At 37.8% G+C, this 24,201-nt stretch overlaps 1 protein-coding gene across 1 annotated transcript; it reads right to left on the reverse strand.

Annotated features, from left to right (window-relative positions):
* Positions 1 to 2,468: 2,468 nt before the first annotated feature.
* On the reverse strand, positions 2,469 to 13,371 carry GPRC6A (G protein-coupled receptor class C group 6 member A). The gene is made up of 6 exons (XM_062488749.1): positions 13,178 to 13,371; positions 11,209 to 11,512; positions 8,582 to 9,409; positions 6,004 to 6,216; positions 4,464 to 4,587; positions 2,469 to 3,589 (listed from the first exon to the last, which is right to left on the reverse strand). Exons 1-6 carry the CDS (start codon positions 13,369 to 13,371, stop codon positions 2,469 to 2,471), a joined length of 2,784 nt encoding a protein of 927 aa, XP_062344733.1.
* Between the last annotated feature and the right edge of the window lie 10,830 nt (positions 13,372 to 24,201).

Below are 24,201 nucleotides of genomic sequence, written 5' to 3' on the forward strand. Positions count from 1 at the left end.
GCAAGCAGAGTGTGCTCTGGGCCAGAAAGATGAGCCAGTCCCTTTGGCCTCATATGGCCTGACCTATGGGCCATGGCTCTGGGAACATCAGCATAAGATTTCCTATGGCTCTGGAAGGTGATTCTTGTTTGGTGTTCTGGGGATGAAAATCTGTTTCAGGCTCAGTCCCCATAACTGGCAAGAGGAATAGTTAGATTGCTGGAATACTTACTGCCCTGGGCAGGAGAATGTGCACAAATGCTCCTTTAGCATAATAAACTATTTTAAGCTTTTACATATTCTCTGTGTAGGGTAGCACAATCCCTTTATGTTCTACTTACGTATGATCACTTGCCTCTTGCAGACAAGGCATTTAAAACCACGTAACATATCTTGGTATAATGTCTCTTTTTTGCTGCCAAGTCAAGTCTCCAAATCTGTTGAATCCTCTCTGCTCCACCACGGACTGTGCTTTGCACAGAGGACCTGAGTAGCTGGAGAATTAGATGGAGCAGGTAGGGCTCCTTTGAAATTCTGCCATATGAGACGTCTTTCCTCAGAGATACCTCGGTAGAGATCTTCACACTGCTGTCACCAGACTTTGTTCATCAAGACATTCTCCTCATTGTCCTGCAGGATTAATCCCTTACCATACACAGCTTTCAATCTACAGGACATTTCCAAGCAGGCTGAAGTCTACAGTGGAAACATCTTACAGGTATTGCTGTTGCCCAAGGCCAAACAGAAGCTCATGGAAAGAGGTAAGAAAATTAAGTAAGCAAACTCAATTTTAAATATCAATATGGCTTTAATCATTCCCTTTCATATAGCTTCAAGGCATGCTACACTCAACATTTTTCAAAACAATAAATACAGGTACAACATTCCAACCAAATTAACTTCTCTAACCAGCTGATTGCTGGCAGTTGTGCAATGTAAGCTTTGCTTTTCTCTTTTAGGGGAAGACTTCTTGCTGCATTGGCAGTCAAATTGCCAGCATTTTAACCTTATCATGCATAACCTCATATGCAGAAAATTATTTGCAACAACTGAAGTATAAACAGTATTCAACATATAAACATATATACATAACTCTTCATTCCTACAATCAGCAACCGAACATATGTATTTACACAAATCTATATGTGAATTGCACTCTTGCCTTTCAAATGACTTTAAAATACCTTCATAGATACGCAATATCAAGGATTTTATTATTATTTTACAGTAACATGTCACAGAACTTAAAACAGCAGTTTCTATGTTCTGGGCTTTATGAATATGGAAAGGTATTTTCCTGTTCCTGTATTGACAATGTAGCTCTGCTGTTTAAGTTCTGTCTGAAAAAGCTCCATGATACTATTACCCTGACAGAAAAATTCCTCCTTCTCTGAATATGCTCTTTGCCTCTCATGCACAAGGCATAGCACAGCTGTACTCATGGAGCTACAGAGCACAGACTCGTTCAGTGCAGATCATGCCAGGTTATCCTTTTGCTGTTTCTCTGTATCATAATGATGCATTGTCATGTTCTTATTGAAAATCACGTTTTTTAAAATATATATCAATCCCTTTAAATTTTCCAGGATGCACTCAGGCTGATACTGGTCATTACATTATTTATGCTAAGGAGAGGAATCAATTAGTGGTTTTAAGTTTTGTCATTATACATTGACTCTCAAATCAAAGGACACCTGGGGCTCTCTCCTCATGTGTCAGAGGAGTTGCATGAGGTGAAAGTGTGTTTCTTTTGAGTATGGAGAAAAAGGTAGATGAACATTTGTGTAACTACAGAGCTCCAGGAGAATTCTCTAATTTCTTTATAGATCTGTCTCTAGTTCATTACCATGCTGGTAAACACAAGGAACCTTAAATGTTACTACAGCACTCATCTGGAATTAGGTGTGCAGTTTTGGGCAGGGAAAAAAAAAAGATTCACTGATACCAGGTGAAAAGAGTTACTTTTGGAATTTCAGAAGAATAGAGAGCCTATCTTAAAAGTGGAGACTAAAGGACTGGACTTGTTTATCTTGACAAACAAAGGCTAGGACAAGGTTCTCTTTGATCTGTAAAATGGGGCCAGATGAGAAGAAGAGCTCCTTAAACAACGGAGTATCAAAGAGGCAAAAGAAGTGGGGAAACTCATGTGGTCCCATTTACACGACTCTGAGAAACGATAGTTTTGTGATTCTTCTGCCTCACTTGAGGAAGGGAGGTTGCAGAATAGGTTCCTGCAGATCTGTGTGGGCTTGATGGAGAAGGAAGGGAGCTGCTGAAGGGGACTGCGCATCAGGGAGTTTGCAGGAGCAAGAGATGGACTCAGTGAGTCAGGAAAGCCTTTCAGATCTGGCAATGGATAACTGCCTAAGTACAGGAAAAGATGTTTCATGTGGCCTGCCCTCCTTGGGGATACGAAAAGGAAAGAGATCTGAAAGAGAAATGGCTCCCTAAAATGGTTTTTTAACTTCTGGTACTTTAACAATGGCCAGTCATATGCTGGAGACTCTTTTCCTGACTATAGTCCTTGCAACATTTTTAGGAAGAACTTTGCCTTTTATTAGTGGCTGCCCAGGCACTTGGAAATGGCAGTTTCCATTCACAGAGTCATTGTCAGTTTTACATGAGTCTGTGATGTTAGCTCGAAAGCTGGAAGATTTTGAATCTAAAGAAACCTGACTGACAGCAACGCTGCCTGCACTCTTAGAGGAATAAGTGTAAACCATTTTGAGAAAGGCAGATTTTGTGTTTGTTTCTTGCTTGTAAATGATGATATAGCATTTTGGAAGAAAAGTGCAGCAGAGGATTCCATAATTAGATATTAAAACAACAATGATTTCCACTGCTGGCAAGTATTTGCCAAATGTAGTTGCATAGACAGGGATAAATACAATCCATGCTATGAAGTAAATTAGCATGCCAAAAGTGATGAATTTAGCTTCATTGTAATTCTCTGGCAACTTCCTACCTTTAAAGGCAAATATGAAGCAAATAAATGCTAGGGCAGCGATGTAGCCTAACATAATCCCAAAAGCTACAATAGACCCCTCATTGCATTCCAGAATTATTGCTCTTGGGATTGAGAAATTTTGACTTACAAAAGGTGTCCTAAATATTAGCCAGAAGGTGCAAATGATAACTTGTATTCCAGTGCAGGTGACCACAGTGGGGATAGGTTTATACATGCATTTCAGGAAATTTTGAAGCTTGGGATCAAAGCTGAAAGCTAGTAAAATTTTTAGTGACTTTATTAAAATACATGAAATGCAGAGTGTAAAACTTATGCCAAAGACTGCTTGCCTAGTTTTACATTTGAATTCTGTGGGTACATCTATGAAGAAGACAGTGCTTAAAAAAATTAAGAAGTGGCTGAAGAGAATAATATAGCAAACAGTCAGACCACCAGATGCCTTTACTACTGGAGTGTCCAAGTTTTTGGTAAATATTATGCAAATGCACAAAACCAGCACAACCCCAAAAGCGGAGAGGAGGAGAAGGAAGATGGCAAACCAGTCAGTCCAGGCAAGGAAATAGATTGTCTTTCTGTAGCACGTGGAGCTGTTGATGGGAGCCCAGTAGGTTTTGTTGTTACATCGGTAGCAGTAATCCATATCTGTAATGAGAAAAGAGGGAAGGTATCTTGGAAGCCCGAAGTTAATAAACTGCAAAGCGGATTGTAGGGACTTGAGCTACAGGAGCAATGTGGGAACAGATGCTAAAGGGAAAAGGTGGGTCTGACTGCTTGTGGCTCCGGCTGTCGCTGTCCAGGGGGAGGAGCTGCAGGGCTGCGGTGGCTGCGGTGGCACTACGAGCCAAGGACAAATGCCTGGAGCTCCCGGCAAGATGGGAGCAAGCCCTGCCTGCAGCCCGGGGCAGGGAGGGAAAACCACCGGGGCTTTAAAACTGCCTTGCTCATCACTGAGCAAGTGAAATGTAGCCTGGCCAGAGCTCTGGCTGGTTTCTAATTGAAACCTGAACAATGACTCTAGGGTAATCAATTCTCTTGCAAAAATTTGAACTATTTTTCTTTCATTTGTCTATTTTAACAAGAAAACACCCTAACATTCTCTTTACAGGTAGCTTTTAAAATACAACATCAAGAACAAACATTCCTTTAGATTATGATTTGAAGGGTATTTTTGCTTTGCAACTCCTATTCTCTGATACAGAGAAATTTAACAATTAATTGAATATAAAGAAAAAATTTAATTTTCTTCTGCTCTCAGGATATTAAAAGTACATGCTATTTAATGAGAGTAAATCTCACTGATAAATCAGAATTTCCATCCTAGCAAAGGGCAATGCTAGTCAGCTGGACAATGTAATTACTTTAAACTTGGCCTTTTAAGAAGCATAGGAAACTGATCATAAACAAATCTTTAATCCCATTCTAAAATTTAACCCAAGGTTCTCAGGGCACATTATATCCAAGCAAAACAATTGCATTGATGTATAAAACCCCCTTTATTTGGATACAAATTTTTTACCTGTTTTGTTGCTGTAATGGTTTTCTGGGCAGTAAACACACTCATAGCAGCATGTGTGTGGACTTTCTGTAACCTTTTTCACCTGGCCTGGCCTGCAGTGCTGGGAACATGTTGACTGAACTTTCTGCAGTGTGCAAGAGAGAAAAGAAAAAGAGATCATCATCTCAGGTACAACTGATTACAAGGGAGCATTAATATAAACCCCCAGGATTTTTGCAATTTTTTTTTTGTATCATACATATTTTTAGGAAATATGACAATGATGTTGAAAAAGAGACATTGTAGGGTCCATGTTTCTTGCATTTTCTCCACACACTCAATGAGGAATGGAACAGATTATTGTTTACCTGATAATTTTATTTTTGGGCCCTGAATGCTAATCCCTGGATTTGTGTGTACCTTTAAAATCTAGACCAAATCTAGACCACAGTATTTCATTCAGCTTTGAACCTGTATTTAGGCTACAGAGGATCATCTTCAAAGAATGCACAGGAGCATCTGATGGGGAATTTGAGTGAACTGCTTCACAAATAGATCCTGATAGATCCTGACTCAGCCACTCAGAGCCCAGGAGGGACACCTTGGCCTGAAGGAGACACTTTGGAAGTTGCTCTATACTGCAGCTCTGATGTTCCTGACCCTTCCAGCTTATCCCTGAGTCAAGATGCTCTGCTCCTGGGTGTGTGATCAGGGCCTTCTCTTGAGATCTCATTTCAGGTCCTCCCTCCAAAGACAATTTTTTGTCAAATGATCTGTCCTGAGGCACACTGCAATCTCCTCTTCTTGCAAGATAGTTTTTACTGGGAGGTGGAGACATTTCCTTGCACCACAAAGAGGGACAAGGTTTGAGGTTTCCTTCTGTCCTCAGCTAAGTTCACGTAAGGACACTAGAATTCAGGCCACCTAATAAGCAGCCTCTCCCTGTCCCATTAGTGGGGAATGTCTTGCAGCACAGAGCTGTGCCATGAACTCAGACATCCACCCATGCACAGAGGACAGATTGTCCAGCTGGACCTGGCCAGGGCCACCCACTAGTCCTGTCTACACCAGTGCTGGGGCTCCAGGTGGCACCACCTACTCATGTTGCTGACCCCAGCTCTAATAGGGGCAAATAAAAACCAAAACTTTTTCTTTTTTTTTTTAATAATAATAAAATCATCATGTCTGAATCTTCATGTAAAAAAAAAAAAAGAGGTGGTACATAAGTGTGGGCTTTTTTATACGCTATCATTTTTGTTATTTTAAAATCCCTTTGTAAGATTCTGGAATAAAATCCTAAGGACAGATATAACCTTCTAGGGGCATTCTGGAGAAATAAATAAAAAAAATTTGTATCACTGAGCCTGCTCAGAGGCTAACATGCATCTCAGGGTGCATGGAAAGGGTTGAATAAACTCAGAAAGGGTTCTTTGCTCTAAGAGGAGAACATTAAACCACACAAGAAATTTCTAGCTGATGCATGCTTCAGTTGCAAGTGCTGCAGGGAGAAAAAATTATCTGAAACAAATTTCACACATTATGTCAACAAATTAAAAATTACCTTTAAAGCCAGAAAATCTTTTTTTTTGTCTTCATCCTCAAAGATAAAGCCACCTTTCTCTGCATCATATTCTGCCACAGTGGTGATTTCCATGTGGCCATCAATTTCTTTCCAAAGAAGGACATCATAACTGATGTTCATATCTCCATTGGAGTCAAACTTGACTTCTTTATCATCATCAGTGATTACAACTTTTTTAAGTTCTTCAAGGAGCTGCACATAAGCGTAAGGAATGATTATGTACACCAGTATCATGTCACTATGACAAACTGAGTAATTTAACATACATATGATACTATCAAGTTAGAGAGAAATGGTTTTAGAACTAAGAGAAATATTAAAACTCAGATTAATTTTGTTTACAGAATTATATTATGCAGACAACCCCGTTGGCCTTAAAAATCTATTATTAAAAATAATAAAAAGTCATAAAATCATAGGTTTTTTTCCAGCCAAGAAAATTTTGGTGTCATGTTCAGAGAGGAAATATTTTCGCATGCAATAACTTAGAATCTTTTGGCACTCCCTTCTTGTAAAGAACAGTGGTGGGCAGTGCTCCTGTTGTTACTTTCTTGTCAGCAAAGTCAATCTGGGCAACATTTGCTTCCAGAGTAAAATCCCCTAGCACATCTGGAAGTATTTAGCACTGTTCCCAGCTGTGACTCTGACTGAAATTGTGTATGGCAAGGTGAGACTCAGAACTGTTAATAATCAATGAACAATATATGCCAATTTTCTCAGATCAATGGCACTATGGCAACAAACAGCAAGGCCATATTAGATAGGTCACAGGAAATAATAAACCAAGGACACTTTGTTAAGGCAACTGTCCAGCTTCATATTGCAATCCATTCTGTTCAACAGGGGAAAACTTCTGTCTCCCTCATCACAGACAGGTCAAACAAGGTCTGTGTGAATCTGGAAAAGGACAGGTTAAGGCACATTATATATCCTCACTCCCAGTTCATGGGGAGATCATAGAAGTACTCCCATTAGCTGCCATGGTTCTTAATTGAAGCAAAAGCTTCAATATTATTTTGCAGGCCTAGCGATTTTTTGGCAACAGAAATTAACTGTTAAGAAAAAAATGTCAATGTTTGGTGAAAGGCTGAGTTCAGCTGCATTTGAAAAGCATGCTCTTACGTGGGTCCATTTGTGATATTCATGGCATTTAACAAATGTCCTGGCAGGTGTACTACCTCAATAGGCTTTGTCAAATATATCTAACACATCTTGTGTATATAATATACCATTTTTTTCATGTCTAATGTAATTTTTTGAGCACTTATATAATTTATGAAGAACTAGTGTGTTTCTAAGCCATTTGATTGGTGCATTTTACTTGGATGATGGATGCACAGTTGTGTTGAACTGAATAGGATTTTTTACATTGCATATACTCAGTCATTTAATACTTCTCTACTTTTTCAATTTACGTAACAGTATGAGAACACTAGAGCTTTTTGAATACATCTGGAGTTTCAGACAGAAGACAGAATTTAGCAGCATTTTGGTGCAACTGGTTATTATTTTTGCAAGTCTACAACAACAATCACTCTATTGTTTCCCTGTATGTGGGGATGTATGATATGGATTATTTGGATTCCAAGATTTTTCAGTACATATGTATCTCCCTTCCTAGAGGGTTGAATTTTCATGTAGAATAAACATGTTATAAAAACATCACAGGGAAATAATTCTCTCTTTCAGTTCTCTTCATGAGTGCTTAACTTAAAAGGAGTTTTAATTTGGATGGTTTTGGATTTAGTTCAGTTATGATGTAAATGTTTATGTAAATCCAGAAACCTTTATTCCTACAAAGTAGTCCTGAATTTGTCTCATTAGAGTTTACTAATTCATGTAAGAGTCTGATTGTTACTGGGTTATTGGTTGGTTGGGTTTTTTTCAAATCCCATATCTTGGTTTGACCTGCCCTGACCTAGGATGAGAGGTCACAGTAAATCAGAATAGCAAATCAGAGTGTTTCAGAGGTTGTTTGACTTTTAAATGAACATTTGTTTAATCCTCTGAGTAAAAGTGTGTAAAAGTGAATAGTCCTGAGCAGGTTCTTGGGTAAAAGGTCAGGTCAGGTTTATTTGTCTGATTTTTTCTCTTCTTTTCCCACCCAGTAGTGTGATAACGAGTACCTCACCCATCTTACAGATTATGTCTTTATATATAAGTCAAGATCAGACAGAGGTATAATGTATTGCATTTTCAGCTTCAAGTAGATAGTCATTGTAGAGGAAAACACTTGAATTAAGACAAAACAGACACAATGGTGAGAGAAAGAGAGAGAGGAAAACTTAAACTCGTTGGTGACTGCTCCTGTGCTGCAGTATCCCCACCTCTCAAGAGCACTCACGATGTGAATCACAGTGGTTTGCAGCAATGGGACCAACCACGTTGATGATAAAAGGTTGATAAAAGGTTGATAAAAGTAATTTGATAAGTTGATAAAAAGTTGATAAAAGGTAATTTAGTGAAAGGACCAGACTTTTATCTCCAGGAATATGGGAGCAAAAATGTGATGAAAGTTAAGCAGAGAGAATGAGACCTGAAAGAATTAACATCATACCTCCCAGGGAGTGAAGGCAGATGGATCTTTGCAGTCTCTGTCTTTGCATTGCCCTTTAATGGCATGAGCTATAGCATAGACTGCAAGTATAGTACTATGAATAAATCCTGGTTCAACGCTAGCATTCAAAAAATCATCTCTCCAGATCTGAGGCTTACTCCCATCATTTTCCAATAGATTATCCTGGGACTGGTTTGCAATGCACTTTTGAAAATCATGATATTCCAGGTGTGCACAGACCGACGAAAGGGTAATATATTCACGCAAAAACTTGTTGTTTTCAGTGGGCTTTTCATGAAGGTTTCTCAGAAACTGTTGGAATGAAGAGATGTCTCCACTTTTAAATCCAAATCCCACAACTGTTCCCAGTTGTCTGATATTGGGAATTGTACTGATCTTGACTGCAGCTGACCAGTTATCACTTGCAATCCAGATTTTATTAACATTCCTCTCAATTGCCTTCTTGAATAGTTTGAGCACATGAAACTGTCTCATAAAGACAACAATAACATTTACTCTTGTTTCCTTGACGATCTTCTCAATTGCATGATCAACTTTGGTGTGAAAGGTGCTGTCAGAGAGGTAGGCTGGCAGCATCTCTTTAAAAGCTATGCAAACGTTGTTTGCCATGGCCTGGACCCCAAAGCTCTCCAGAGCGAACCGCCCATTGTCATCATCAGTGGCTATTACTCCAATCCAGTTCCACCCAGATTCACAGATCAAGCGAGTCATTGCTCTTGTCTGGTGAAAATCACTGGGGATAGTCCTGAAGAAAGAAGGAAACCTGATTTTGTCACTGAGGATTTCAGCTGATGATGCAGGACTGACCTAGGAAGAGCGAACAATTCAGTTATGGATGTGGTCTCCTCCAAAGGATGCCAAGAGATCCAAAGCTGCCATGATTGCTCTTTCTTCCCACCTGACTTGGGCTACCTCCTCCTCCTGAGAGTGAGCATTGACAAGTTGCAGCCAAAGGGGGCAGTTTCTCTCTCCCTGCTCTTAGGATGCAGACTTGTGCCCAGTACCACTTACACATTTTTTTCACTCTCTTCCACATAATTCAGTGATAGCCAGAAACAAAATCTTTCAGAATGGATATAACAGTAATGATGGTATAAATATTTTTGGTTACTCTGTTAAGATACCATCAACATGCTCTTCAAAACAACATTCTAAATATTGTCTATTTTTTGAGTCTCTACTTAAATTGCTAGTACTCTTATATTTTGTAGTATTTTCCTGTTACTGAGTGTGTTAGTTTGGTTCACATATTTTTTTTCCTCACCAATATTTAATTATTATATTTCAAAAGGATCATTAAATCTGTTGAAGAACCTCACAGACAAAGAGTAACCAATAATACAAAATGCTATAATTTTTTCATACAAATATTTATTATCTTTTTCTTGTGAATGTAGATAGAAAAACATAAAAAGAACACTGTTATTTAAATCTCTTCAGTTTAAATCCTTTCTTATTTTTTTGTTGGAATGTTTTCCCCCCTATATCATTTGAAAGTTCTTAAAAAATAAATTTAAGCTTTCCAAAATAAGAGTCACCTGTCTGAAAGGAATACCAAAATCTTACTGTGTCAGAACACTGGAAATGCTATTGGTAAGAAAAATCTATTGGGTCCCATTTTCCATCTATCCCCTACTGCAGATTTTTTTAGTCACTTGCCTTTTGATTATGTTCAAGTGTGGCATTAATTCATACTTATTACAGTTCCTGTGGTGGCGTTGGAGTTCTTCCTACCATTGCAGAGGAGAAGATTCAGTTAGAAGTTATCTTTAGTTCAGATTTTATGTCTTTTCCACTTATTTGGTTAATTTATAACTATTGCCAAAACCAAAGTGCAAGGCAGGATGGTGTGGAAGTGGTTCTGCTTCTTCCTTGTTAGTACTGGCCTTGACCCCATCTCTTTTAGAAAGGTGACAGTAGGAAGGTAAGCATGGGCCTAAACACAAATGTGGGACTGTACTAGTCCTAGAGAGGTCAGAAATAGATAAGGATGTTTTGAGAAGGACTAGTGTGGATCTAAACTGTTGTATTCTTTCACTTCTACAATTCTTTGAAGAGTACCAAGAGTAAACCTTTGTTTTAGAGCAATCTTCCTCACTTCCCTACCCATAGTTTTAACTGACTTCAACATTTAATTTTTCTTGGGCTGGAGAGAATTCTTGAATTTCTGGTCAGATTTGATCTAGCCTCTTTGGTTTTTTTAGCTTGAGATTGAGTATTATCATATTCACCACCAGGCAAATTGCACATAGCAGCTGTCACTTTGCTATCTGAACAAAGTCCTTGAGTGTCATCCAAGGTACATTGGAGTAACCAGGACTGACTAAAGGCACTGCCAGGCTGACAAGAGCCCAGCATGACCCTGAAAAAGCACTTGGATAAATGTGCCTTGGGTACACAAATTATCCCTTGCTGCCTTTGTTTGGGCAAGTGAATCAAGGCCTCCAGTTGGAGCTGAAGCCCACCCATCCTGATGTCCTTGGGATAAACCAAACCCTACCCTGTAGTAAACACATGGCTTTTGCAATTCTTCTGATAAGAGCCTTTATTCTTAACAGGGTAAATCTGAACCTCTGTCAAAAGTAAAATAATTGCTTCAAACCAACCTGTGGGATTAATTGCAAAGCCAACAGCCTTGACACTGCCATCGACACCTCCGAGTAGGTGGCTCCAGTGACTGCCTTGACTCTTGGGATGTAGTCTGAGTAGTTACACTTGAACTCCACAGCATCCTCAGAAGAATTGACTTTAGACAGAAACCTCAGAGCAGATGCCATGGCTTTTGTCACTTCTGCACACGTGTCGTAGATTTCATAGCCCAGAGTAACTCCAGATAACAGCGTTGAGTTGTTGATGGTTTCAATAGCATGTATCATTGCAAGAGTCTGAAGAAAAACTTGAATTTCAAAGCTGTCAGAAAAACATAGGTGTTATTTTTTAGAAAAAAAATTGTTGGAAACAAGGGTAAAGCAAAGTCTGTTTTGAGCATATCCCTTAGAATTTTTCATCTGCTGAGAAGAACTGATGGGTAGTAAGTTTTGTGGGATTTGCTTGAGTTTAGTAAAATAAACACAAAACTTAAAATATACCTGAACAAAAGTGTTTTTCTGGAAAAGAAAAAGGTAGTAAAAGTTTAATTTTCATGGTACATGAAAATTTGCAGGTGATATTTTCAGGAAGCATCTGTCAGAGTCAGTGAAGATATTCCAGTTGACTACACCTGCCCAGTAAGTTTTTTAAAATTTTATTTATTTTCACCAAAAGAATGAAGCAAAGAAAAGGAAGTACTAAATATTTCAGAACAGAAGAAAATATTTCAGAGGTCAAGGTCTCTAGTGGTCGCATTGGTGTCTCTAAAATACTCTTCAGACCTGATGATGTTAGCCCAGGTATTTCCCCTTGTCTCCAGTGGATGCTATTAACAGGTGATTAATTAGAACTGAGCTAGCACGAAATGTCTATAATATAACCAACCCTCCTCTCAGGAAAGCTTCTCTAAAAATTACAAATCTTGTGAATTAAATTAAATTTCAGATGGACTTGAGATAATTTATATTTCCATAGAAAAAGAATGAAAGACAGACAAAATTATCAACTTAATCAACATTTGGACATAAATCCAGATGCATGCCTGCATGCCTAGCTGATTATTAGATTCAGATGTGGGATTAATTTGTAAAATTCAAATAAAATTTGTGGATTTGCACCCATATTTCAATTTGTATAAATGCATGTTTGGAATTCCTGGTTTTAGGAAAGGTTTATTATGTACTTAAAATAAAATTTTTCACCTGGTTTCCTTTTTATGCATTCCAGAAAAATTGATGTTTCAAGTACAGTAGGATTTGAAGCCAACAGAATAACTATTCTGATGCACAGATTACATGCATTACAAGGTGTTTCTATGTAGGCTATTCTAGAACATAAATTATAGTAATATATTATATAATAAAACATAATATATTATATTTATATTCTATTTACATCATTATATAATGTAATGTAAAATATATTTTACTTTCAAAATATAAAATACAGTTATATACTATAACACAGTTATAATTCCAAGTGTAATAATTATGGTAATAATTATTTAAAAAATAACTACTGTGTCACCATCAAGGTATTATCAGAGATTATAACTGAGCTGCCCAAGAGATGGGGGACAGACTTTACTATAGGCTTGGTTAAAATGGAATAGTCTGCCTGTGTTCAAATCATGTAGGTTCAGCTTCATAACAAACAATGAATAGATGCCCAATGGAGTCCTTCAGACCTATATAGCAAAATATCATTTCCATGGAAACCAGATGATAAGACAAACATCCAAGGCTATTCGATTATCTGTGAGGATTGAAATAGGATCAAATGCTCATTCCCTGCCTCAGTAAGCCACAGTATTTTTTATTTTAACTTGGCCATATATTGTCATCCTGTATTAATTTACCTGAAATTTGTGTGATGTCCGAGGAATTTCTAAAGACTAAACAATGCAAGAGAACTGGTTGACCTTAATACAAGAGTTACATGTCCAGTCTCTTCTTTGCTATATGTGTCATTTCCAGTATTACTCACCCAGCACAATTCTGAATTACTGGCTTGATGGGATCTCCTTCTGGATGCAGCATTTCACTGTGAACTGCAAACAAGCCTCCAATGATGATGTCCCCTGGAGAACTGGCACCCACAAAATCGTCAGCATTCTGGCAGGAGAAAGCGATGTCGGTGCCGATCACAAAGCAGGGGATCAAAAAGATAACAAATGCCATGTGTCTGTTCTGTCTGAGCTGCCTGTTTTGCTTGCTCACTGCCAGCTGTGAGTCAATCAAGCTGCAGCACCAACAAGGGCTCCTGTGTCATCTGTAAAGAGCAGCAAAGGGCAAAGGCTGCACTCAAAGGTTGGTCACACCTCAGAAGTGCATGTATTTCTCTCACTGGGCAAGGCTGTTTTATTGAAGCTACTAAAGCAGTGTTGTCACATAAAATGTGAGGGCACAGGGGTGTGAGAGTGGAGAGGGAGGGAGAAACATAAATGAGTTGAAAAGGAAATACTCAACGTTAAATTTCTTATGTTGTGTTCAAAGTTTCTGATACCTTATCTGAAACACGTGGCAAATATTTTGGTATAAATCTGGGCTTGTTTTGAATTCCTTCCAACTGAGTGCAGTGTGCAAAGAAGTAATCATGTAATATGGTAGTAGTGATACTGCTGTGACAATGTTTTAAGAGTCTGGTCCAAAGAATACTAAAATATAAAAGACTCCCCTGTCATAGTGTGATTTATATCAGACTCTGGTTCAAAAATTCCAACCCCAAACTACAAAAAGACTGCTTTTCTCTCAAACCCTTATATTTTAAAATCCTTGTATAAAAATTATTTGGATAAGTTAATATTCATGGTTCTGAGTCACAGGTCCTAGAGAATTCAGTGGGCTTTGGATCAGGTTCCGTATTTACAAACCAGGCCGAGTCTGCTGCTGGTAAACACAGAAGAGTGGGGAACAATAACATCAGTCCCTGTTTCTGCTTTCTTCCCGGTCTGACTGAGGCCACCAGCGCACGAACAGCAGCTTCTGTGCTGTGGGAGGAATGGGAAGAGGCTGTTCTCACCACCACTGTTCCCCTCAGATTCACAGATCAGATGCAGTGCCAGAGAGAACTCAGGGAAAAAAGAAGCAGAAGCTGGACTCTCAGTTTTCATAATCCCCAACCTTAAACATCAAAGTGAACCTCCTTAGGACAGAAACATGACTTACGCTAGTGAACAGTACCATTTGTGCGAGGGACGCAGACCTGAGAACAGCCCCTCTCTGTTTCTGACATTGGTTTATTTCCTGTTTTCTTTTAATGGCTTCTTCAGATTTTGCTTCTTTTGGCAACATGTCAAAACACTCCCAAAAGAATGGGTTCAGTCATAGTTTTTATTGTCTGTGAGTGTATAAATTCTAGGTTTACTTTAGGCTTATTTACCGGCAAAGAAAATTAGGAATGGGATGTCTGTTATGCATTCTTCCTGGTGAGGAAAATGCATACTGTATAAATTATTCAAATTACTGTGTTTTGCTTGTTTTCTCAATAGTCTCTTTGTAGTAAAATATCTATTTGCAACCAAAATATTTCTTGCAAATGCAATACACAAAATATTTGCAAGTGCAAATGTTAATCCCTAGTTAAATTAACATTTGGGCTCTTTGTTTTAATGTAACAGTTTGTGTTTCTTTAATCTGCCTTCCTTCTTTCCATGTGGCATTCTCACTGCTGGGTCAGTGCAGATAGTAAAGAGCTGCTTGCCTTTTCTTTAATGTATCTGACCATATATATATACATTTATGGGCAGACGTTGATACCAGTTTATTCTGCTTCTGCACTGACTCGCAGAAATCGCAGCTATTCCAAAGGCTTTCTTCTTGACTTACAAGAGCATTAAATGTAGTCAGATGCTGGCCCCGAGTTATGAGACAGTCACTTGCAAACATTCATGTTCTCATTCCTTGCCAGACATGTAATGCAACCTAAAACCTGGTTCCACATACTCTAGTGTTTCCTTTACCTTGCATATAATTCTATATATAAAACTTGTAGATACATAGATGTAACTAAAGCGTAAGACTGGAGCTAGCCATTTCCTTAACCAAGTCACAAGAAATATTAGTATAAATGTAGCTTTTAAGGGCTTAGCCCTAATTATTGCAATTAGGACTCAATAGAAATACAGTGATGATAATTTTAAACTTCAAATTTGTTATGGTTTATGATTAAAAGCAGAAAGGAACTTTACTCTGGTCAGTCTCTAAAAACTTATTAATTTCTATACAAGAGGATTTTACCTACAAATAAAAAAAATCCTTACTTGATCACTTTGGAAAGTGGAAGTTTACAAAATAAACATCACACATAATTGGCGCATAATTTCATGTTATTTATAAAAACAACATAAAAAGAGGTTTGCTTTCAAATCAGCTACACAGATTTTATGTAACAGTGTTATTTTCAAAAGAAAGAGGGTTTATTATTTTTTTGTTGTTGTTGTTTTCAAGACTTGTATCTCATAATTACTATTAGTGATGAGAAGTATGTAATAGTCTTACGGAGATACCTCATCCTAATCTAATATCACAGAATTGACTTGGACCATTTGCAAATATCCCTTTTCTTTGGTACTTCGATGCAATAGAAATAACTGCATAGTACAAAGAGCTCTTATTTCAAATGTAATTACATATCATGGGCACAACACCAGACTTTCATAATTGTCAGCATAGGAGTATTTCCTGGCAGGTAGATTCAAGTGTAACAGTCAGGGGAATTTCATGAAGTACCATCATCTCTCGAAAGCTGCCTCTAATGGAGGTGAAGTCTAAGAGGCTTTAGAGGATCTTGTGGGAGACAAAGAGATTCTGTCAGTATCTCTGTGTGCCCCAAAGTTATTTGTTGCTATGAGAAACTGGTTATTTCTTCCACTTGGATTTTGAGAAGGACCAGAATCAGTAGGGTTTGAAGGATGGCCCTGTAAAGCCCTCAGCACTAATCCTTCAGGTGACCTCTTGTACATTTATGCCCAGGTAATCTTTGACAAAGTGTTGAAAGGACTTACAATTAAAAATGTGCAAGAGAAGCTGGGTATGACTTGAGTGTGAGACCTACAGAGTGTACCCTCATAGCAGTGGACTCCTGGACCACCTGCTCCTCCTGTCTTTGCAGATACTAGACCTGGACAGGTCTTTCTGCTTTTGTGTGGAAGGAACTACTGTAACTCTCAGTTGCTTTCTCCAGCAAAGAGAGACTACACTGTACAGGAAACAAAGACCAACATTTTTGGCTGAACTTATTTGTCCAACTGTTGTTTCTCATGGAGATGATAATGGCTTAGAATCCAACAGGAATATTTTTCTCTGAAGCCCATTCAGTCAGGTACTGTTAAAGGAGAAAGACATTTTTCATTACTTTCTCTTTTAAACTGGTTTTAATGGTGCTGTTTCCAAACATACAACAGATAGCAGAATCCTCTGCCAGACATGCCCAATAGCTAAGGGAAGAAATAAAAAATTTGGATATTCTCACTTTTATTCAGAGGAGTACGGTGGCACCCTCTCACTCAGACAGGACTTACACTGACCCAATGGCAATTGTCCTTTTAGAAGAAGCCAGCAACATTCAAATAAAAACCCATCATTTGCATTAAGAAGATAAAGTATTGGTTAGAATTTCCTGCTTTCTTGATCAATAGAATCATAGTGTTTAACACAGTAATTTTGATTTACTAAATTTCTTTTAAGGAAGTCTAAACAATGGGGGAAAATTGAAATAAGGAGGTATTTCATTATTTAATTTCAACTTTTAAAAATTCTTCTATTTATTGGGACCTGTATAGATTAATATTAAATATTGAAATTAAAAGAATGGGAAGACAAATCCCATCATTTTGTGTTCTGTTATGAAAACCAAAAAACAAACAAACAAAAATTTAAAATACATCAACAGTTAAATGGAATTTGAATGGAAGCCAACAGCTCACATTAATTCCTGAGAAACAAACTAACTCAATTTTCAAGTTCATTGAGTTTGTCCTCTAGAGGGTGTCAGCTGAGCTGCATATGGGAAGGACAAATCCTGTTTTTCTTTATCAGGTCACAATGCTGTAGCATGTCTCCTGATGATCCCTGAAAGTCGAATTTCCCTTGACGTAAATGACCTTGTTGGAGTACTTCTGGTGAAAAACTGAGGTGCTGGGGCATGGTAGTGCCTTCAACCTCCTCCCTGGACTGCCTGGACTGTCAGGAACATCCTGGGCAGTCTCACAGCAATTTCTTTTACAGAAAGTGTTTTACTCAATAGTCCATGTTGTACATATTCAGTGCACCTCTGCTGTTTATTCTAGAAAAAGGATATAAGAAATTAAAACAGAGTTGTAAGATGGACTACATTTGAACTAACGCCTAATTTTTTTTTTTTAGTTCAGATCACATATGTTTGTTTCATTTAGCTTTTCTCTGATATTTTAATATACTTAGATTAAATTTCAAGTAAACACAATTCTTATGTGAAAAAAATCAAGGGGATTTGAATTTTCTGATGTGGACAGGAAATATGAATTTACTTGTAAATTACCTGGTTGTTTTTGGTTTTTTTTAAATAATCCTTAGCAAACCTAAACCTCTCCCACCCAGCCAAGGTAGTCATCTACATAAGTTGGGTGCAGGACAATTTTTCATAAAAGCCAGCATGGTAGGCATGAGTCAATTTATTGAGATTACATTTTCAGAATTTTTTTACAAGGTTTTATTTCTCTCCTTTGTTTCATCTCCTCCTCTTTTCGTTGAAAAACAATAGAGCAAAAATGTCATTCATTGGTTGACAATGCAAATATTTGGTCCTAGCCTGTAGTAAAGGGTCACCCAGAGGGAAAGAAAACCTCTAACTTAGGTATTTGAGCTTTCTCCTGAGAGGCTGGAGACCAAGGGTCCTGCTGCCAGTGACTGCTCTCAATCCCAGAGTGAGATCTTTGCTATATAAAAGGAGGGGACTCCAATATTTCTTCTTCCATTGTCCTGTACTTACTGGAAAGTCTTTGACAATTTGTTTGAGAAAGCCCTTCTTGCCTGAGTGTAAGAACCCTCCCAAGAGACTCAGCATATTCCGAAATTCCTGGGGTATTGCCTAGTATATCTGGCATGTTTTGGAAATGCCTATCAGCAAGAAAGTTGGGCTGGAGATCATCTCACACAAAAATGCCAACGGCAAGAAAGTATGAAGTTCATGCCAAGCAGCTCTCAGTGTTAATAAGGAATACATAAACACACAGTTCAAAATAAAATTTGGTTTATAGGAATTAAAAAATGTAAGTGGTTACACTTTTTAGATATCTCCAAGGGTATTGACTGTTGAGGATCTTAAAGTGTTGGTTTTCAGCACAGGCTGTTAAAGGGACAGATAACCACATAAATCGAGATAGCCATCTTGGTGACCTTGTGCTTATTCTCATTAAATCACTTTTGCAAATAGCACTTAATAGCACTTAGTGATTTTTTAACTTTTGCACTGCTTAGCCACGTAAGTTCCTTTAAAAATATTAGCATTTTTCTTCAGTAATTTTGGAAATAACACAGAACTGCTAATATTAAACAGTAATTTGGATAAGACAAGTGAAGATAGGTTTTGGAAGCAGGGACTGAAAGTCAGGTGGACCCTAACTTTAAGGGAATGCCTTAATTACTAGAATGTATCATGAAAATACTCACCCAAATGTCCAAGCCTCTTCAAATATCAGCATAAGAAGAAGAGAGAATTAATTTGTTTTCCTCCCTCAGCTTACTTTAACCAGAACACTTTTGGAAAACATGGATTTTAAAACTCTTCCGATAGAGAAGAAAATCAGGTCCATGTCTCCCAAATGTGCTGGCTGACAGAACCTAGAATGGCACACCAGGAAAAGAGCAGGTCTTTGCTTTCCAATTTAATAAACCTCTATCTTGCCACTGTCTTGAAATCACATATCTGAGCATGTACAAAGTTCTTCCCTGAATGTTTAGTTACCTGACACAGAGAGATACTTTGGGATTGGACTGGAGAATTTCCAGATGTCTCTTCTAACATCATCTATAGTGTAGTTCTGGAACAATGCCACACTCAATAGTGTCTGGGAATAGGTGTCCATAGGTGACAAACTGTAGAAGGTGCAAGTGGGATTTGAGGCTGCTCTCAGGACAAACTACTGCAGGTAGTCCTGAGCTCAGCCAGCAGGTCTTGGGGAACTCTGTTTCTGAGAACCTAAATCTCCTCATGTTTGTACAGGAGATAAGCTGTTAGGAGCTCCTTACCCAGCTATGAGGAGCTCTGCAGGCAAGGAAGATTCCTGAAGGTAGAAAGGTTTTATGCCTTAGCTATCTCAGTCCAGGTTTGATGCTTATTGATTCAAGGTTGTCATTGTCACTCTTATTCTGGACTTTTTAGTTTACTTTGGTTAAGTTCTTTTGAGATCTTAAAATATTTCAGTTCACCTTACAAGATTTAACTGACTGTGTTATAAAAGTAAACATACACCTGCAAAGAGAGTACAGGCAGAACAGGTGACACTCATAAAAATTCCTTTCAGATAAGGAAAAGAGCCCAAAATAGCCAATCCATGAGTCACTCTGGAGGCTGACTTCAACCTTCAGATTGAAAGACTGAGGAAAAAAGAAAAAAAGTTTCACACATTAAAACCATTGGGAATGTGTACTATTAAAAAGTTCACTGTTATTATAGAGTAAGATAACATTCTACATGCTTCCTACAGAATATTGTGGACTATTGTTTAAGGACAGCTTATGCATACAAAAATACTGCATTACTGACTTTGACTAACAAGAAAACAGCAAAGAAAATTTTGCTGTAAGTAATTTCTGTTCCCCGACAAGAAATTGTCTTTGAAGACATACCTCAAGGATGGATAAACCAATTAATCTTCAGTTAATCTCACAAGCATTCCACTTATACACAATTTTAGAAATACAATATGAAATGGCTACCAGCACATAAACAAATTTGATTTTAAGTTTGATATTAAATCTCTTTGCAATCACCCAGCCTTTAAAGCTGAGGGTGATAGAGCAACTATTATGACCTCCATTAATTGGAAGAAGAAACAAGTTATATCAGCAGCTATCCAAAAGACAGCAAAAATTTACTAGAATCAACCAAGGACAGAGCAAAAAATACATTAGCTATGTGAATTTTTCTTTTACTTGTTGCCATAGATTTGTAGGTATTTTCTCCAGTAGATTTCCAGGCATTCAATTTTCAGGTACTTCCATCATGACCTACGTAGATGAAATGGTTATTGCTACACTGCCAAATAGAAATTGCATGATTTCATAGAAAAGCAAGGAAGTTTTATTTGAAAAGGACAAAAAAAAAGGGTTAGTATTTTCCTAGAGTATTTTCTAGTTAAATATCTCTATGTTTAAAAGATAAAAATATGTACCAGTCTTTTCTGTTAAATTGGGCCATTATAAAGTTTGAAAGGACAAGCGTAAAACCTTGTGCTACAGTTTGTTCTAAGAATTCCCCTCCTTTCAACATAAAAAGGTGTTTCTATAATTCATAAATAATCCAAAGGGGCAGCAAGAAAAAAGAACATGAGGAGTTTGATCATTAAATAAAACAACAACAAAAAAAGCACTAAATTAATTTAGTGCTTTTCCATCTGTTGGTTTGGTTTGGGGTTTTTTGTTTGTTGGTTTGGTTTGGTTTTAAATTAGAATGGTTTCCTTCGTTTCACACATCAATCCTTTTATGCAAATTTCCATCACCCACTGGGGGAGCTCTGTTTTAATGTCACTCTTAGTGATAAGAAAAATCACATTTGTGTGGCATCTAATATCCAAATTGTTAAAATCTTTCCTCTACCTCTAATACATAGAAATGCAGATACTGCTTCTTTTAAATCTGTAGAACAAATATACTTATGTGGATGCAGAATTCTTTGACATTCGTCTAAGCAGTTGAATAAGGGCAGCAGATTTTTAAGACATGTAGAATGGTTTGAGCTGAAAAAGACCATTAAAAATCATTTAGTTCCAAACCTCCTGCCATGTGCAGGGACACTTCGCATGGGACCAGACTGCTGAAAGCCCCATCCAACCTGGCCTTGAACACTTTCATATATGGGGCATCCACAACTTCCCTGGGCAACCAATCTGTTGTTGTGCCTCACCACCCATTTTGTAAAAATTTCTTCCTTATATACAATGTAAATCCACCCTCTCTCACTTTTAAGTCATTGCCTCTATTCCTGTCACCACAGGACTTGCTTAAAAATCTTTCATCATCTTTCTTGTAAGCCACTTTTACATACTGAAAGATTGCAAATATTTTCTTGTTGTCCTGAGACAATATCTTGGTTTAAAAAAGGTAATTTCATTATTTCCACATGAATGCATTCACAAATCATCAACAAGGCACATCAAATAATGATGATGATGATGATGATGATGATGGTAATTTCCATTAGAGTCTGTGAATATATCTGTAGGTTAATGAAAGGTGATTCATAATATCATGATTACAAGAAGCAAGGCAGTAAAAAAGGTCTCTGCACAGGTGCCACATCTAGTCCTATCTCATTAATGAGAAATTAAGAAACAGAAAACTAAATTATTTTCTTCATTACACCAGAGTAATTTACAGCCTAATTCTGCAGAGATGTTTAGGCTACATCTATACCCCCCCAGGACTGAAACATGACAGATCTCTAGACAAGGTGAGAGACTATCATGTTTAGAAATGCCCCAATATGTCTTCTAATTCAAAGCACAACGTGATTTATTAAGGTGTTTGAAGTTTTAATACGTGGCAATGTAGCATATGCATTGCATTATTAAGAAATAAATGTTAACGGAAACATGAAAGAAAAGAAATGGAAAGTGAATTTTAGGATCAGAATTGTTTAATCCCATAGATTCAACAAAAATATTTTGAAAAAAACCATAGTCGCCAGAGTTTCTCATCAGGAATTTAATTCTTATGAAAGCTTTACTTTTCTCCAAAGGTCTAACCCTTATTCAGTCTGATTTATTTATGTCATTTCCAATTCATAAACTGAGCATTTCCAAGTGCCTTGTTTTTAATGAAGTGTAGCAGTAGTATTTAACTGGAATTTTGATAAATGTGCAGATATATCCATGCATATTTTCTGCAAGCTTATAGGCAAATACATGAAAAATAAAAAATGTAGCTAGATAAAGATCAAGGGCTCGTGACTTTTGCCATGTATTATCATTCTTCACCCCAAAATAGAATGTGCTATGAGATCTACAAAGTTTATCTGTGGAATTCCCCTGACTGTTGAAATAATATGATGTGGTTTAGTGGCTATGGTGGTATTCAGTCAAAGGTTGGACTTGATAGTCTTAAAGGTCTTTTCAACCTTAATGATTCTATAATTCTATGAAAATAGTCCAACCAAGGGCAGCAGAACTGGTGAAGGGTAAATCCAACATGCTAAAAGCATGGAATAAACCTGTCTCTTGGAGTGCCCTTTGCTACCATCACAGTAACCCAGGCATCACTTGAGGATATACTTAACTTGAGTTAGTTCAGATTGCAGTGGGATGTACTGCTAAATCCTGCACAAATGTTCTCTGCCCTTAATCACAGAATCCATCTGTTGATAAGAGACACAGCAAAGACCTTTCTGGTGTTTTCAAAACATGTAGCAGATGGAACAGGTGGTGTTGAAGGTGTTCTGGGACAAGGAAAGGACTAGCTTGGGCTGGCTGGAGCTGAGTAGATACTCAGCCTCCTTTGGCTTCATGTGCTAAACAGAGCAGGAAACAGGCAAGGTGGCTCATTTAATGTCAGTGATTTGCGAGGCACCATGACCATTAGGAACCTGGCTGCTACTGAGCACACCCAGTACCCCTTTATCAAGGAATTTTTATCAACTTAGACCCTCTGCATCATGCAAGGTTTCATACTGTGCCCTCGCCAGGGCATGCCTGGCTTTCTGTCCACTATCCCAGCTACTCCAAGGATCTTGTCCTTGGTCAGGATTTATACTCAGAAGTGCTGAAAACGTATGACCATTTCGTGGTTGAAGTCAGGTCTTTAACAGTAAGCAACATAACTCCTCTTATGCAGATATTTGAGTTAATTTTCCTCCAGAGCAGATTCCAGAATCTGTTACCAGCAAGAAGTCTTATTTTTCTTAGAGCACAATACTTCTGTGACTGTGTGCATATGACAAAGTTAACTTTTATCGAGTGTTTGCTAAGCAAATAAGGACCTAATCAAGAGCCTATTGAAGTCAGTGTGAAGGGTACTATTGCCCTGGATCAGGCATTGAATTGCTCTGACATTGTCATTAAATATAATGTTACATTAAATGCTTTTTAAAATATTGTCCAAATATATAATGAAAGGAAATATTTTTTTTTCTGTCCCAAAATTTTAAAATCATTGGCTGTAACATCTTTCTTAAGGGAAACACCCTTTCATCAGTAAAAACCGGGGCAGTAACAGCAAACACTTAGTTCCTGACCTTAGAAAACACTTGCCTGAAGTAAGTCAGAGGTTAGCAGTGCATGAATGTCTCTCCATCCAGGAAACAGCTTCACCTCCTCATCATTCAAAGCCTCACTCCTGCATCTGAAAACAGAGCATATGCTAGAAATGGGAATACGAAAAGGGGCAAGCAGTGGTCCTGTTTTCAGAATAATTGAGGACCTGAGCAACTTCCAGGTGAAGGCACTGTTTGTCCCTGTGGCTTTTTTTGTATCGTGGCTAACTGATCTGAAGAAAAAATAAATATTCTGGAGTGAAAACCAGAATTATTCAGTGTAACAGAACACTAGACTGAGATACAGAATGCTTAGTAGATTCCTAGTGCAGCACACTTCTGTTCATGCCTAGCTGGAATATTACATTCCTGAAAAAATAGAAAGGCAAGGCAAGGGAAAAATGAAGAAGTTTGTTCTACCTGATGGAATTGTAAAGTTGCACAGTAACTCTGTGAGATTATTAGCTCAAAGGTAGCTGCATTAATCTAAAAAGCACATTTTGCACATCACCCATGAATGGGTCTGCTGTTCCACAGACAGTTTAGCATATTTTATTGCTGC

This window comes from Cinclus cinclus, chromosome 3 (assembly GCF_963662255.1).
Source record: "Cinclus cinclus chromosome 3, bCinCin1.1, whole genome shotgun sequence".
NCBI classification, from domain to species: domain Eukaryota; kingdom Metazoa; phylum Chordata; class Aves; order Passeriformes; family Cinclidae; genus Cinclus; species Cinclus cinclus.